The sequence below is a fragment of the Nesoenas mayeri genome (genome assembly GCF_963082525.1).
Source record: "Nesoenas mayeri genome assembly, chromosome: 2".
Lineage (NCBI taxonomy): Eukaryota > Metazoa > Chordata > Aves > Columbiformes > Columbidae > Nesoenas > Nesoenas mayeri.
In genome coordinates this window covers 82,214,848-82,233,009 of record NC_137543.1, presented here as the reverse complement: position 1 = coordinate 82,233,009, position 18,162 = coordinate 82,214,848, and the positions used below count along the sequence as shown (strand labels likewise).

Below are 18,162 nucleotides of genomic sequence, written 5' to 3'. Positions count from 1 at the left end.
TATTGCTGATGTTACCCTACTTCAAATGGCCTGTGCTTTGAGAGCTGTTGGAGGCTGATCCAGGAAAACAAAATGGTGGGGCAAGGAAATGCTTGCTTTATTGAAGGATGACATGAAGCAAATCAAACATCCTGGGCCTGCTGAAATCAGCTTCAAAATCTGATGGCAGTTTTGACAGCAAAGGCTGCTGCCTGAAGAAATGCAAGCACTCCCTGCTCACTGGAAATATTTGTCATGGTAGTGTCCATTGGCAGCTGTGCAAAGTAATAACTCCAGTGAGAGGTGTAGCTGAACAGGAGAGGCAGGCACTTCAGCAATGGTGTAATAACACCATGACAGTGGTGAAACACTGGCACAGGTTGCCCAGAGAAGTGGTAGATGCCCCATCTCCAGAAACATTCAAGGTCGGGCTGGACGGGCCTCTAAGCAATCTGATCTAGTTGAAGATCTTCCTGCTCATTGCGAGGGGATTGGACTAGATGACCTTTGAAGGTCCCTTCCAAACCAAACTATTCTATGATTCTATGATTATATGAGTAAGCCAATCTAAAAGCATTAAAAACAAAAGCCTGCTGCTACTATTGTTGTTAAATTCAAGGCTGACTTAAAGTACTTTGGATCTTTTTTTTTTTTAAATTATTAAAATAACTATTATGTGTAACATCTTTTCAAAATGGTTGTTACCCTGAATTAAATCATTTTGTCCTCATACATCAGTAGTAATGATTATTTTAAAAGTGTAAGTTTCTTTTTTTTTTTAACTTTTGTTAACACTAATAGTAAATAAACTGAAAATAAAAGTGTGCAGAACTAAAAATTTGTTTAACATTGAAATCTTAGTAAGATCACCATCTACTGACTAATGTATAAACAGTATCTTCTCCCCCCACAAGGAGTGTACATGTAATTCTAATACTGAATATTACAGAAATAGGTGGAAATCCTTTTCCTGTTGATTTTTCTTTTTCAATTGCTGTTAAATACATAGATATATTTTCTCAAACAAAATAAAATTCAGATATTAAAAGCTGTTAAGCATAGAAGGAGGAAAATGCTTGTAAACATGTACTGTCAACAAGTAGAATTTAATTCAAGGGTCAACTATATGGGTAAAATTAAAGATAGAAATATAGGTAGATAACTCAAGAGATAGAGATGCTAAGACTCTCACAGTTGCACTGGACCAAATCTAGGAAGTAGGGGAAATTAGCACGCTCATCCAATAAAACATGAATCTTTTTTCTAATCCTTTGTTGTTCTGATCTAATTATTTTAATTGGATGATTTAAGCTTGTTTACTTTGCACAGGCTCCAGGGTTTTAATCAAACTTACTACGTTAATTATCAAGAAACCCCAAGAATGACTGTTTTTGTCACAGGTATCTTCCATTTAAAAGTACCTGAGTCCTCTCATGTTGGTTCTGCTATTGGAAGAATCAGAGCTGTGGATCCTGATTTTGGGCAAAATGCAGAAATTGAGTACAACATAGTTCCAGGAGATGGAGGAAACTTGTTTGACATCACAACAGATGAGAATACCCAGGAAGGAGTCATCAAACTGAAAAAGGTATGTGGCACTGATGGGGTGTATGTACCTATAGCTTAACTGAGAAACTAGGGAAGAGAATTAAATGTTGTGAAATTATACCTCATGCATGATACAGAGCACTTCAAATCTTCATTACAATCTGTGGTTGTGATCTTAGTCCTAAAAGTTTCATTTAATGTGTGATTGGGTATGATTTTTCACAAATAATATCACTTCTTAATGGCAGAAAAGTAATTCTCATCTCTGAGCAGAAAGTATAATTTCTCTTTTATGGGACGTTTTTGGCTTAAAATCATACGAAAAATGCTCAAATTTAGAATATGGAATGAGAGAGATATATTTTATGTTTGAGATAATATATTTCATTCTCACTCGTAAGCATTTTATGTTGAAAATTTTGATTTTATGTTTGTTATTTTAATAATGAAACTGTTTGTACAGTACTGTGATGAACAGAGTAGGGTAGAGGGCTCCCAAATGTTTTCAAATTGACATGTCCTACTTCTATTCTCCTAATAGTGTCCCAAAAATCTGGTTATCAGATAGTCATGCAAGGGACTTTACTGCATCCTGGCTGTTGATATTGCTTTAGCATACTAGGATAAGTTAATGATTACTGAATTTATGAATTTTAAAGATGGAAAAGATAAGTGTTATTTGGAATTTAGTGATTAAAGTACTCAGTAGGAAAGATCCAGAACAGGCACAGTCACATTTTAACTAATGGTTGTCTTCTAAGCCCAGGCATGTACATGTATACCAATTATCAACTTGGTTAGTAGAACACGACCTGAACTAGCAGTTCATTATGAAAGGCCAGGTTATGGTTTGTAGATAGCTCTTGCTTGTAGGTGTAATTTTTGTAAAATAAATACATCTGTGATCTTAACATTTCATAAGGGTCTGGGAAGGAAAGAGTTCTGAACATGTACATTAAGACAAGCTTTAGGAAAAGAGAAACTTTAGTTGAAATAAAATGTAGAATTTAGATACTTAAATTTCCCCCTTCCCTGACCATGGTTCTATATTTGCCTTATACTCATTCTAACAATGAAGTTCCTGGCCTCAGGCTCTTGATCCAGGAAATAGTAAATTATTTACCCAGGAAATAATAAATTATCCATGGGTACATTAAAGGACCAGATGATGTTAAATCAAATTTCTGCTGGTTTTAGTGTCATAAAATAGAAGCTACTATACCTCCTTGAAGTAATTTGCCAATGAGACACAAACTCTTTGCACTCTTCACACACGCCCTTCTTTTTTGACTGAAAGTTTGAATGTATTGCTTCCTCCTTATGTGTATTTCTAAAGTTTGTCTCATTTTTAAAAATTGTTCTGATCACCTTTTCCCCTCTATGCAGATGACTCAAAAATAGCTCCATCTGGAAGTGTCAGGCTGAGCAGCTGCATGCCCCTCTGTATGCATTGCCAGTCAGAAATGGCAATGAGTGGGAACCATTGAAAAACAAATGTTTGAACATCAAGAGTAGGTATTTGATAAGATTCAGTTCTCCCTGGATTAGTCTTAAACCTCAGCTATACTGCTCATTTTTATATGGAGCAATGGAATTTTTCCGTACTTATGGTTAAGTATATATATGTCAGACTATATAGAGAAAACATTCAAATTGTCTATACAGATTCAAACAGCATGCATATAATATTTGTTACTGGTGAAGAGCATCTACATCTCAATTTGCCTTATACAGTTAATCTAGGACCAGCACAAGTAAAATGCCTGGCTACTTTTGAGATTGCTATATGTGGAACTGTATAATATCTAAGTGAACCACTAATTAAAAAAAAAAAATAATAAAAAAATAAAAAAATAAGATACTAGTAGGTCTATACCTCGATAGTTTAGAGTTGGTCATTGCATTTTGCTGCATTTATTTAGACTTTTCATTAAAAAGATACGGCATATATGAAATTTTAGGGCACTTTTACATCTGCACATCAGATGATGTTGCCTAATTTAAACAATAGATCTCTGTCACTGAACAGGAGAGGAAAAAAATGTAATCTTAATCCCTGTTTAATCTTCTTCATCACAGTGAATGGGGATGATGACAGGTTGTGAAGGTCAGGAAATTCCAGCTTGGTTTTATACAGGAGTGTGGAAAGGAGATAAAGCCAACACACAGGTCCTGCAGCAAAGAATGCCTTTATACAGTCCCCACACATTGCCCTTCACAAAATTTTCTCAGTGAAAAGGCCCCATTCACTAAACCTTAAATGATCTCAGTGTTTTAAGACATTCTGGAAGCATCCAAAATCCATCCACTTACCTTCATTGCTGGATCACATGTTAAATAAGACCAATGTGGAATCTTAAAGATATTAACTTAATGTTTCTTCATAACCTCTACACTTGTAATAATATCAATGTGTTTTCACAGATTGTAGTTTTCGATTTTTCAGTAGTGCTGGACACTCATAATTCTTTAGACATTAGTTAAAATACATTCTAATTGTATCATACAAGTCTGAAACAGCACTATTCATTTCCCTGCACAGAACCAATCTTGCTTTGCATGGTGTTCAAATCACTGATTTAACCTTGTAGGATTATACAAGTATTTAAGTTAGGTATGCATATAAGTCCTTCTTTAAATCAAATCAGGAAACAAATAAGACAAACACTTTCAATTATGAAAGATAAATAATAAAAAGTCAAAGTTACTAATGAAAATGTGATGTGCTTTAAAAGCTGGTTTGCATTTTTTCCTGTGTCATAGCATATTTTTATGCTGCAAGTGCTGGAGTAATACAGTGTTGAGCAATTTCATAACCCTTTATAAAGTCTGCTTTTATTTTTTCTGAAAAAAAATATTGCAGTCACTATATTTTTTGTTTGTTTTTTGTTCTATTGCTCTGCAAAAATACATGGATTCATTTCTATATCAAAAGTGAGAAAAATGAAGCCTTCCTACACAATGTTTCTTTTTCGTGGAAAATACATTTGATGATAAAAAATTGCACAAGCCAAACTGTTCTTCACAGCATGTGAAGTACATTGGCAGAGGCAAAAGGCCATTTACTGCTTCTCGGACATTAGATGGGCACAAACAGCTACAGCTGGACATGGTGCACAGCTTAAATCATCTGTTTTGGCTGATAATTTATTTACATGCTAAGATCCAATATAAGCTTGATTATTACTACCCTTGTGCTATTTACATACATTAAAAATGAGATAGCTTTTCTTATATTCTGCTAAAGAAATAATCCAAGTGTCATTTAGCACCACTGTGCGGTAAGTACTGTAATAGCTTTCTCTGTCTCTCAAAAAAAGGGGAAAATAGTAGCAGTAAAAAGAGAGGAAAATGTCTGGCTTTAGGACAGTGTTACATACAGTTCTGTATAAGAGTCAGAAATATTACTATATTAGGAACAGAATGGCCAATTTCTTACCTTGTCTGGTGCTATCTAACACAGTTTTTATTGAGTTTTATATTTATATGGTGTCTGTCATCATAACTGAATGCTTCAGCAAACTATTGTGCAGTGGCCTCAGGTGGGGCAGAGAGTAGTAGTCCCAGGTATGGATGGAAATCATGTGAGTCCCAGGCAAGCTCTTGATTTTACTGAAACTGGTATTAAATCTTTAACAACCACACCCAACAGCAAAAGAAAACAGAAGGATTCGTGCTTCACTGAACAGTTGCACTAAATTTGTTGTACTAAGGATGAGTTTATAGGATAAGCCCATTGTGTGCAGAAGCCTCTTAATTGGCTTAGCATGAGCTAATCTAGAAATTGAGCAGGATTCAAGCACTGAGTCTAGCTCAGACACTGCTTTATTAGTTTGTGCAGGGTATCATTAAAATCCAGGAAAAAACTATTTGTACACTTCATGTGGTATGATCCTACACGGCTGCACTATATAGGGTGTTTCTAAAAACCAGACCCAATTTGAAATCACAATATTTCTGCAACCACATACTGCCCATGAATGAACCATTCATGTTACATGAATGGAAAATAGAGCGTTTATAAAAAGGTTACGAAAACATGATAACTCATTAAACAGCTTGTAAGTTTTGTGTAATTGTAACATGTTGCCATCATGAAAAATAGTGCTTAGAAATTTGGTCTATCTTTTTGAAACACCCTGTACTGGGTGAACTTCCCCATGTGGGTCAGTGGAAGCTCAGGGAACATCTGCATCTTATTTTTTGTAAGCCATGTACCACTGCTAACTGATCAGATGACAAAGCTTTATCCATGAAACCATAGCATATCAGGGAGGACATAGCACAGTGTGATGAGAAACAGTAACTTTAGTGATGATAAAATAACAGCAACTGGAGGAACAATGGAGAGACCCATAAAATCATAGAATCATAGAACAGTTTGGGTTGGAAGGAACTCTCAAAAGTCATCTAGTCCAACCCCTCTGCAATGAGTGGGGACATCTTCAACTAGATCAGGTTCTTAGAGCCCTGTCCAGACTGGCCTTGAATGTTTCCAGGGATGGGGTGTAGGACTCTAGGTGATGTCTCATCACAGCAGAGAAGAGGGGCAGAATCACCTCCCCCAACCTGCTGGCCATGCTCCTTTTGATGCAGCCCAAGATGTGATTTGCCTTCTGGGCTGCAAGTGCACATTGCCATCTCATGTTCAATCTTTCATCCACCAGTACCCCCAAGTCCTTCTCTCCAGGGCTGCTCTCAATCCCTTCACCCCTCAGCCTGTGTTAATACTGGCAGTTGCCACAACCCAGGTGCAGGACCTTGCACTTGGCCTTATTGAACTTCATGAGGACTCAGTAGCTGCAAATAGGTATTTGGAGTATATGCCTCCTTGTAACCTCAAGGGTCACTTTTTAAAAGCCTTTAATTGCAGTCAGACAGTTGAAGTTTGACTGCTGACTAAGCTGAGTTGTCTTGCTTATGGGACAGCCTATGTATGTAGTGCTAGGACATTGCTGTTAATATAATGTGAGAGCAGTCTGATAGCATCTGTACATGGCAACAATGAGCATAAGGCAGACTTCTGACATCCTTCAGCCTGAAATACGTAATGTATTTGCTGCTGCTTGCTGTACTAGCAAGACTGTACAGACTGCTCACTCCATCCATTCCCTCCAGAGGCAGGGAATACCTTCTGAAGGTATGTGCACAGGTACTATCTGCCTACTATCAGAACCTGTGGGTTTCTGTGAAAGGGAAATGTGACAGAGGAGAAAGATCAGGTGATATTACGTCCTTCAGTGCAGGCAGAAAATGGTGACTCAGGTGCAGATGCAATCTTGAAGATCATGGCAGCTATGTGAGAAGAGTGACAGAAAGAGTGAGCAAGGGGAGGTCTTCAGTCTCTGCAGCTGTTTGGTTTGGTTTTTTCCTGGAACAATGAAACATAACTGCAGAAATGGGTAAGACACTTGAGAGAAGCAAACAGCTGAACCCCTGACATTGAACCCCTGACTTCTCCCTTGCTCCAGTTGCAGAACATATTTTCCCCACTTTCCATCCAGTCTTGAAACACTCACTTCAGATTTGGTCAAGTCTACAGCATTTGCTGTAGATTTGGCCTGCAGATCTCATTTTTTACTTCACATCCTCAACTTTGTAATTAATGAATATTGTTGGTTAATCCAAAGTTTGCTGTAATAAACCAACCTGCTCTATCATAGCAGTTATTTCCTTATGCTATTTAAAATAACCTTCTGAAGTGTGGCTGCTGAAACATGTTCATGTACAGTGAATAGTCTGATGACAATATTTCACAAAATATATAAATGTTCAACCCATCTTCAAGGGGAAGATTCTGCCATGTTTTGAGACAGGCACACACGACACTATTGCAAAATGCTAGTATGAAAGCAAACCTAAATGAATATGTGCTTCCTCTCAACCATGTGCTACTGTTTGTAATTATCCATGTGTCCTGGGACTTACAGTCTCATCTCAAAATACAGCTTTTCCATCAATGTAGGCATGGAACATGGAAGCCTGTATCGTAAACAATGCTGTTATATTTTTAATGTGTGGATAAAAAGCCAAAATTTCTAGAATTTCCAGTCCTGCCTCTTTGTGAAGCAGAGTAAACTGATAGAATAGTTCTTTTCCCTCCCTTGCCATGCCTCTCATTAGAATTCATTACTCCTTTTACCCCATTTTTTTTCTTTCAGTTGTTTAATTCTATGTATCTATCTATCTATCTATCTATCAATCAATCAATCAATCAATCATCTATCCACCTGTCTATCATCTATCCAGCTATCTAGTATATAAATCTAGATACAGATGTATCTATATAGTAACATTTCTTAACTTCTACCTTGAATATGGGAAACAGTAATATTTCAAAATACATTAATTTCTAACACAGAACTGTTTATATGTTTTCCTAGTCATACTTAATAAGTCTGGTCATGGTACTTCCAGAGTTGCAAAATAAAGTGATTTGTCAGTATGTATTATTTGATTTTGGGATTTGTAGAATGCCTTTGCTGCACAAAGCTGTGTATATGCTGATAGTGCTTTATCATGTAACTATATAGAGCAACTTGTAACTGCAAAATATGAAAAGGCAGATAAGAACCTGTAGGGTGACCAAACAGATCTATTCTGTCACTGGTACTTGGAATATCAATTAGAAATATTTCTCTAATTGTTAAATATTAAGACATTGTCTTAATATTAGAAAACTGCTGTTTACTGTGGAAAAACTTGTGACTTCTGTAAAATAAAAACCTTATTCAAACTCAGCTTTCTGAATAAAACTATTTTTATAGTAGGAATGAATATTTCTATTGGTTATTAAAACAACAACAAAACCAAAACCAAAATCAAGTCATTCCATTAAAATATGATCAATTGAAAGAGGTTTCAATAATCTTACAGTTTTTTTTTTTTTTCTGTAAGATTCAAACATTCAGCTATGTTTGTACCCTTATCAGCATTCCAGATTTTAAATGAAAAAAGAATTGAGCATTGCCAGACATTCATTATGTAACAGCAAAACATGTTTTGTTTTTGATTTGCGGACCACTCATTTCCTTCACAGATTTTAGTGGTATCTTCTAAAAAAGGAAATAGAAATTCTATTTTAACATCTTTGAAACTAAAATTACAAAAGATTTTGCGTGAGAGCTAGGCAGACATTCAATTATTCTGTTTTCAGGCAGACTCTGGGCATATCAGACAAATGCCAAAATTTGAGATGTCAATAGCTGTCTATACGGCTCAACTGTTCAAAACTGGCAAGACTAGAACTGGTCAGGAGATTATAGCATGGACTTCTCACAAACATAATACACTAAAACCATACCCTTTTGCTGCATGATATATCTTGTACAAAATCTTTATTTTTTGAAATTAAATCATAGGTTTACCATTTGCAACATTTCCCATCTTTCCACAGATGTTTTACCTGCAGTTTAGCTTCACTTATATTAAGAGGCTAAATTCTGCTTTTTGTGGGAGTCTGTCACAGGTTTTTTTTCTGTGATGATGGCTCAGCACCTTCAGCCTGTCATTTTGAGTATCACCTGCGCTTTGCATTAGCCACATCTTGTTTAACCACTAACTATATTTATCATCAGACCCATAGAAATGTTGCTTTGAGGTTACAGTGGGAAAACCACTTTCCTTTATTGGGTTCAAAACATCTTTTCAAAAATATACCATACATTGCCCTAAAATGCTTGGGGGGAGAGGAGCACTGTAGCCACTTTAACCAGCTTCTGGGTAGCTGTGCAACAAATATGGCAGCCTTAGGACACCAATACACAGAATTGCTTGTAATCTTACTCCATCCCCAAACAAGGACTCTGGTCTCCATGCATCATGAAAGTTGTGACTGGGCACTGGCCAAGGACTGCGATCTGGAGCTACTGCTTTGAAGAGTAGCTCAGTGAAAGAGTCTGCAAGGACTGCATGGGTTATGGCTCTTTCCATGAGCACATCTATCTGCAAATAATACTCATGCATCACAGGAACCAATCTGAGCAGTTTTAATGCAATTTTGGGGGTATGAAGGATATATACAAGGTGTGAGTTAAAATTACTGCTGAATCAAGATCTTAGTTTTCTTGCTTTATCTGTCTTAGTCACTTATCTCTAGTTTAGCACTTCACACTTAGATTTTTTCCACTCCAGACTGGTTCTTTAGGTTCTTTAGACTCCAAGATTTATTTATTTTTATTTTATTTTATTTTATTTTATTTTATTTTATTTTTTTTTATGTGTTAACAATTTATAAAATTAGCTGGAAAAGAGTTTGGGGAGGGGGTTGTTTGTTTCAGGGATTTTTTTTTTTTGGCAATGTAAAACAGTGACCATGAGTAGTATAGAAACTGAAAAGACAGTGAGACAACAATTTGGATAGTGAAGCAGCATGTCCATTTGTAGTGAAGGTAACAGCTTAGGGTTTCACCATTAAGGCACAAGGTCTTCCACACTTAATTTTATCTCAGCCTAAGCTGTTTCTTAGGTTATCAGTCCAGTCATGAAAGTGTAACTCATACTGGTTTTTACTGGTAATTTTGTTTGTAGGAGGATGCTTGCATGTGGTAGTGGATTAGTAGTACGTGGTTTTCAAGCCGGATTATTTCTGTGGCATATAGACTCGGATAGCTAATTTAAAATCCCTAGCTCAAAAAAGACTGACCATCTAGTCTATTAAAATTATAAAATCTTACATAAGGATTTAAAAATATTATGCTAGCTGTTCAGCTAATGTAAGTCAAGGTAACTCAATTTATTTTAATGGAACTAGTTCAATTTACACCAGCCAGTCATCTGGCCGATTATGTCCTGTTGTGATAAGGACAGAAAAAGGTAGAATTTAAATGTATCCTAGCTGTGACAAATGACTGGAAAAACTGTGGTAATGGTGGCTGGAAAAAGAAAAAAAAGTACTGACGTTGAAATATTCTTACTTATACACATGTGATATTGCTCTTTTTTCGTGATAGCATGTCTTTTCCTGTTAGAAAATTTCCAACTCGACAATCACAGGCAAAAACCACTAGGTGCCAGTGTTACCCAGGTATCAAGAAAATACTTTGTCAGTGACATTTAAAAACAACATGAAAACCAATGCAGCTAAGCCCTTTAAGTGAAAAATAAAGCCTCTCTGTCTTTTCAACTAATAAGACTGCAAAAATGTTTTCGAGATTATTAGTTTTCTAAAATGAAAGGGACTAAATTGATATATGTTGACAGAAACCTACACCAAAGCAATCTGATTGCAGGATACATTTCCATAAAAAAACCAGATAGGTACACAAAGGCTGCTATGCTGCTTTTAAGACCTTATGGATTACATTTAGAATTATAAGACAGAGTTGAAGTCTGCATTTTTCAACCTACATGAAGTTCAAATACACAGTGTGAATAGCAGTTTACTGCTAAGATTGACATTTTACAGGAAAAACTTGGTTCAGATCAAGTTTTAATTCACATTTCAAGCCATAGCTGAAATTTGGCTTGACCTATTGATATATATCAGAGTTTTCATTTAGGCTCATCTCTATTACTGTCGTGGTCCTCTGAAAGCTTTCCCTGCTAAGAAAAAAAAAAAAATAAAAATAAAAAAAAAAAAAAAAAATTGGAGTCTCCTGTATAAGGAACTGGGTCAGCTAGAAACTGCTGATTGCATGTTCATGGAAGCTGTGAATGTTCATGGGAGTTGTGAATGCAGATCTCTGGCTAACCTGCATACAGCTCATTTGCAAGAGATGAATCTCATTCATTTAACTTCAGACACCTACACTGTAACTGTTTATATCCATGCCAGTCATCCTAATATTTTTGGTGTGGCCAAACATTTCCTGGGTATGATTCATCTGGCCTATTTCAGAAACCACCTTATCATGAGATGAACTGGAAAACAATCTTAGATGATTAGCTCAGAAATAGAAGTTTACACTGAAGACGTCTTAAGTTATGCCAGATGAATCCTACCAAAATGATTCTGAAATGTTCAATTTTTAGTCAAATCTGAAGTTTTGCTTTTGTTCTTTCTACAGCCATTAGACTTTGAAACAAAAAAAGCATACACCTTTAAAGTCGAGGCCTCCAATCTCCATCTTGATCATCGATTTCACTCTGTGGGTCCATTCAAAGATACTGCCACTGTGAAGATAAATGTGTTGGACATGGATGAACCTCCAGTTTTCAGCAAGCCTACATACACAATGGAGGTTTATGAGGATACACCTGTGGGGACCATTATAGGTGCAGTGACAGCACAAGACCTTGATGCTGGCAGCAGCTCAGTTAGGTAAGAAAGCTTTTCCTCCTTCATTAAATCTCAAACAACCCAAAGGGCTGCTGATGGTAAGACTCAGTGGCAAAGAGCTTAGTTAGGACACATAAAATGTTCCAAGTGTGTCACTGTAACATACAAATGTTGCTCTGACAAATATTGAAAAGAGATGCTAGTTTGGGTGGGTTATCTGGAAAAATACATTAAATGCTGACAGCTTCTTATCATAAAGATATTGCAAGTTACCATGCACTGATGTGGCTTCAGAGATGGTGTGCTAAGACTAAGGAAATAAAAACATTATTTTGGTTGGTGTCTGGGGCTTCCACATAACAAGCTCTGGAGTACATAAGTAAAAAAGGAAGTTGTACATGCCACATCTGTGTTACACTTCAATGGGTGACAACAAACACTGCCTCTTTCACAAGAACCGCTCACTCCCTACATCTGGCAAAGAACAAATGCTTTAATTAATAATTTCTACATCTGTCTTGGCTAAGGCTGTGGGGCTGTGATTGCTCACCAACATGATTGTGTTCAGCAGACTTCAGCACAAGTAAACTGCTGCCAGCCAAACCTCTCATTTGCTGATATAGTTTATTTTCCTGAAATAAAAGCGAAAATGGAGATATTATACAAAGTTAATATATTGATTTTGCTGATGTATTTCCAGCCACATTAGAAGCTATAAAGTGAACCAGACTCCTGTACCAGTAAAGAAGCTCCTGTGCAGACATGATCTAAGATGTAAGCACATACTTCCAGTACCAGTTTGTGCTGGACCTACCTGATTTCAGGAAATATTTTTATTCCCAGGCTTCTGTGAGCAACATTGTAGATATAATGGTAGTCCTTAATCTTTAAATATTAATGTTTATCAAAAAGGACTATGATGGAATGGGAAAATTCCACTAGTGTCTACCAAGTGCATACACATTCATGCATATTTGACTACAAATTTATTTTGAACTTTTAAATCCATGTTTATTAGCTATGCCTATTTTGACTCAGTATTTATATTCTCAAAATGTACAATAAACATGCTAGATTATATGCTGTAATCATACATACACAAAAATTTATGATGAAGCAGTGACTGTTTATCTCTTACTTTGTCAATTCAATGTTAAATATTGCTTTAAAATATTACTAATTTTGTTTGTTTCACTACTTTAAATATGTATATATATATATATATATATATTCTTCATTATTTTCTAATACAGAAGTGAATTTGTTCATGAATCTGTGACTTACTCCTTCCCTGACAAAGGAGCAAAACCTTTACTAACAAGGACTGAAGTGGGAAATTTTACAGGTGTATAGTGGGAAAATTTACAGGTGTAAGGCTGTAAAAGTAGCCCCACTGAAGTCAATATTCTGTTGAAAACTGTACTCTCTTGCAGCCAGAAGCAAATCTTTAATCATATTTTAGAGCAGTTTTTCATATGACAGCAGAACCATTTAAACATAGAACTGCTCCTTAGAGAGTGATTTTTATTTCACAACCCCTCCTAGGAGGCTCAAGTGCTTTAGTTACTCATCCTACGTTTGCAACTACACAGGAAAAATCATTGTCTCACGATGGCTTCTCCATACACTGTGCTCACTATAGTATTGAATCCTAAACTGTTTGAAAGTGCCCATGTCTACTGCTTTTAACTCTGAAATCATTGCTTGGATGTCCAAATGCCCATCTACAGCTAAAAGATCAGGAATAAATTACTCTTGCATTTTAGCCTCACTGCTCTACCTGCTGACCCCTTACACTCGCATACTGCAGAAGTGTCCCCCAGGTCACTTTTTATGAACCAGCTAGTTCATGCCCAGGGAAAAACATGAACCGTGTACCAGTATTACCGATTTCTCAGAGGGACCTATTCATACCCAGAAGTCACACATATAGTTCAGCAGACTTTGGAGGGAGATAATTTGATTTAAGGAGAGGGTTGTGTCCCAGTAAGCCAGTTGACATGTTGAAAAGGTTCAGCTGGAAACCTTTCCATGCAGCTCTCTTCCAGCATTGTAAGATCACTTATTTCTATTTTTGTGTTTCAATCCTCTTCCTTAGCTCTCATTTACCTGAAGATATGTTTGTTACTACGTATTCAGCTTAATCTTCAGCTCTTTGAATTTAATGACAACATTCTTAGAAATTTATCAGAAATATGACCATGGTCTTATGCTCTGGATGAACATACTTGTATCCAAATGCTTACTAGTCGAATCAGAAAAAGTAAATACGTGCAATTGTTAGTTACTGATGTATTAGTGTTCGATATTCCATAAGTTTTATATCCTTTAAAAAAAAAATAAATAAAAAATTTTGAAAAAATTAAAAAAGGGAAAAAAAAGTACATGACCAGAAGTTAGAAAAGCATAAATTATTTTTAAAAAGTGCCATGTGATTACAGCTTCTTAGAGTTTCTTAATTAATTATAGTCTTTCAGCTGTTTAAAATCTAGATTGTTTCATAGATATAAGGATGGCTCCATCTATTACTTCATACTTTAAAGATGGAGTCCAAGCATCTTCTGAGTGAATATGTCCTCTAAACAGATGTGGAAAAGCAAGCATGTTCTTTGAGAAAACAGCCCATACAATTTGCTGGGTGGCACAGTTTCTTTACAAATTCATTCATTTTCTGAGAGATGTTTTCATAGAGCAGTTTAGCCATTAACATGCCTATTACAACAACAATAAAAATCAAGAATCTGCCAAACAATAGAGACTGGGATAAAAGACCAATCTGCACTGTGTGCAACAGAAGGCAAAACTCTGGAGAAAAAAGCAGGCAGGAGCAGCTAACATGAAAGGAAGCAGCACTAGTCATAGAAACTAAATCCATGTTATCAGTGAAAAACTTTAGCTCTGTTATGCTAGACACATGAGGTAGGGAGAAATAATAGCTAAGAATGAAGACTGGATTCAACTGGTAGCAAAAGAAACATTTTGCTGGAAGCCATTAAAAATGTTGAGATTATATTATTTTCCTCTTTTCTCAGAGAATCACAGATTGGCCGGGGTTGTAAGGGACCTCTGGAGATCATCTAGCCCAATCCACCTGCTAAAGCAGGTTCACATAGAACAAATCATGCAGGAATGTGTTCAGGCGAGGTTTGAATGTCTCCAGAGAAGGAGACTCCTTGACCTCTCTGGGCAGCCTGTTCCAGTGTTCTGGCACCCTCAAAGGAAAGAAGTTTCTCCTCATGTTTAGATGGAACCTCCCATGCTTCAGTCTGTGCCTGTTGCCCCTCCATCCTGTCATTGGGCACCACTGAAAAGAATCTGGCCTTATCCTCTTGACACGCACCCTTGAGATATTTATAAACATTGATAAGATCCCCTCTCAGCCTTCTCTTCTCCAGACTGAAGAGACTCAGGTCTCTCAGTCTTTCCTCATAAGATGCTCCAGAACCCTAATCATCTTTGTAGCCCACCAATGGACTCCCTCCGGTAATTTCTTGTCCTTCTTAAACTGGGGAGCCCAGAACTGGATGCAGTACTCCAGATATGACCTCACCAGGGCAGAGTATAAGGGGAGGATAACCTCCCTTGACATACTGGCCATACTTTTCCTAATGCACCCTGGGATACCATTGGCCTCCTTGACCACAAAGGCACATTGCTGACTCATGTCAACCAGAACTTGTAGGTCTTTCTCTGCAGTGCTGCTTTCCAACAGATCAACCCTTAACCTGTACTGGTGCCTGGGGTTACCCTTCCCCAGGTGCAGGACCCTGCACTTGCCCTTGTTAAATTTCATCAGGTTCTTCTCTGCCGAGTCCTCCAGCCTGCCCAGGTCTCACTGAATGGCAGTGAAGACTCCTGATGTATCAACCACTCCTCCCAGTTTTGTATCATGAGCAAACTTGTTGAGGGTACATTCAGTCTCTTCATCCAGGTCATAGATGAACAGTTCCTGTTACTGGAATCAAGTCTTTGGACAAGTTAGGAAATTTGAAATGTTGTTTTGTCTGTTTTGTTTTTTGTTTGCGTTTTTTTTTTTTGTTTTTTTTTTTGTTGTTTTTTTTGTTTTTTTGTTTTTTTTCTTTTTCTGTGCGATCATATTTGTTAGAGATACTGAAATGAAATGGCAAAGAGTGCACCTTCAGTAAGAAACAGGAAATTAAACACAAGGAAAAAAGGGGCCAAAGGTATTCAACACCTCCAAGGGTGACTGGCTTTGAAACTGTTCTGGAATATTACCCCAGTGCACCTGATTTTAAAACTGTGTTATATCTGGAGTTTATGGGTCTCAGAAGACCTACTTTGTCTATTCCCTTTTTATCCATAGTGATGCAATAAATGCTCAGCGTAAATGTTGAGATGAAGTCCTATTTACTTTGTGGCCATTAAAAAACCCAAAGCACTTCTGAAGAGAACAAATTCTCAGACTCCTCTAGTTTACAATGGTTACAAGCCATTTGGGAATAAAAAAACAAACAAACAAACAAACAGAAAAACAAGTGCCTGTGTTTTAGTGTATGTAATTTGTAAATAGGTAAATGTTTTTAGTGAAGATCCTTGTATTTCTGGTACAAGGAATTTTAAGACTTCCTAAAAATTATTTTTATATGTGTCTGTATGTAGGAATGTCAAACTCAGTTTTGGTGGGGGCCATATCAGCTTTGCGATTACCTTCAAAGGGCTGAATGTAATTTTAGGACTGCATATATGTAGGTGTAGTTACATTTATGCAGTTCTAAAATTCCATTCAGCCCCTTGAAGGCAACTGCGAGGCTGATGTGGCCCCCAGTCAAAATGAGTTTGACACCATGCCATACAACATAAATGTTATACACAGAGCTGTCTAAATAACAAGAAAGTGCAAATGGATGACAAGACTGCAACACTTTCAATCTTACTGCAATCTGCAATACTTTCTAGGATAGTGAACTTTATCTAACAGTGTGTGTGAAGATCAATAGCTTTGCACCTTTGAAGTTGTCAGATTTCCTTGGAGATGATATTCTGGCATAAAGCATGAAAGGATTTTTGCCCCTGATGTGAACCCCAGGTATGCCTCCAGTTACAAGAAGTTTCGTATGCTGTGCTACAACCTTGTCCTTCAGATCTTCTCTGCTTGACTCTGGAGTTTTGCCTTATGAACCACAAGAAACCCTCAAAGCAGGAAAGATGTGGGGACTGTTCATTTTCCTGTCCAAGCTGAGAGCCATGAAACTTATACTGAAGTAAGAAAAAAGTGATGTGTACTATTGTAATGATTTAACCCCAGATGGCAAATAGGACCACACAGCCACTTGCTCATTACTCCAAGTGGGTTTGAGGAGACACCCAGAAAGGGAAGAAAAACTCATAGGTTGAGATAAGAACAGTTTCATAGGACAGCAAAGGAAGATAAAATAATAACAATAATAGAATATGCAAAATGAGATGCAGAATGAAATTGCTCGCTGCCCATGGCACCGATAGCCTGTTCATTCCTGAGCAGTGGTATTTGCCCCCTTGACCAACTCCAATTTATACAATGAGCATGACAGTGTTTTCTTATATTTCCTATGCCCTGGCAGTCTAATATCAGTATCCTATTTCACAGTTCCTCTTTCTTTCTCCCACAGCTAGTTTCTTCCCTTTTATCTCCTGAACCACATCACATTACCTTCATTGGCATCTTGCTCTGCTGCCTTCCATTCTTCTGATGATGGCAGAAGTCTTTCTGATCTCAGTGGCCTGATGTATTTTCTCTTTTGTTGCAGTTACTTTGATCTTCTTTCTAGAACCATAGAACCTGGCTTTCTATCTCAACATTTTCTCTGAATTGCAAAGGGTATATTTGGCTGACATGTCTGCTCCTTCTTGATAAGCCTCCCAAATTTCCAGTCTCGTTTGGCTTAGTGAGCACTCAGCTGGCATATACAGAACAACATCCCCATCTTTCCACCTTCCAGCAATGCTGGAAATGATACAGGGCAACAAGCTCCTGCATTCTCCTCCTATTTCTTCCTGACTTTCTGAGTCTTCCTCTACTTTCTTCTCTGGTTCCTATACTTTGTCTTCATAACCTCAGGCAAGCACATCCTCCACTCCATTGCCTTTTTAAGTTCCTCCCCATACTATCCCATGTACCACTCTGTTGTTCTCTAGGTTTGGATGAGCTGGTTTCCTCCTCAACAAATGGGTGGTTTAAAGGGACTGAACAAAAAGGCAACTTCTCTTCAAACACAAGGCAGAAAAATCTTCCTCTTCTGTGTATAAACTGTCTTTCAAAAGGAACAGGGTTGGTTTTGTTTTTTTTTTTTTCAGATTAATGAATTCTTGCTCTTCAGCAGAATCACAGCAACTGACTATATCTTTTTGCTTTATCTTTACCATGAAGTAAGCAAGATGTGTGTAACAAATTATTATGGTAATTCCCTTCATAGTAA

At 37.1% G+C, this 18,162-nt stretch overlaps 1 protein-coding gene across 2 annotated transcripts in view; it reads left to right on the top strand.

Annotated features, from left to right (window-relative positions):
* Positions 1 to 18,162, top strand: part of CDH12 (cadherin 12) — a gene marked incomplete at both ends in the record, with an annotated part of 169,988 nt that overhangs the window by 110,435 nt on the left and 41,391 nt on the right. For both annotated transcript variants that reach the window (XM_080340280.1, XM_080340279.1), the window contains 2 exons: positions 1,380 to 1,567; positions 11,535 to 11,788. In XM_080340280.1, coding sequence (XP_080196406.1) covers positions 1,380 to 1,567; positions 11,535 to 11,788 — 442 coding nt within the window. The remainder of the gene's footprint in view (positions 1 to 1,379; positions 1,568 to 11,534; positions 11,789 to 18,162) is intronic.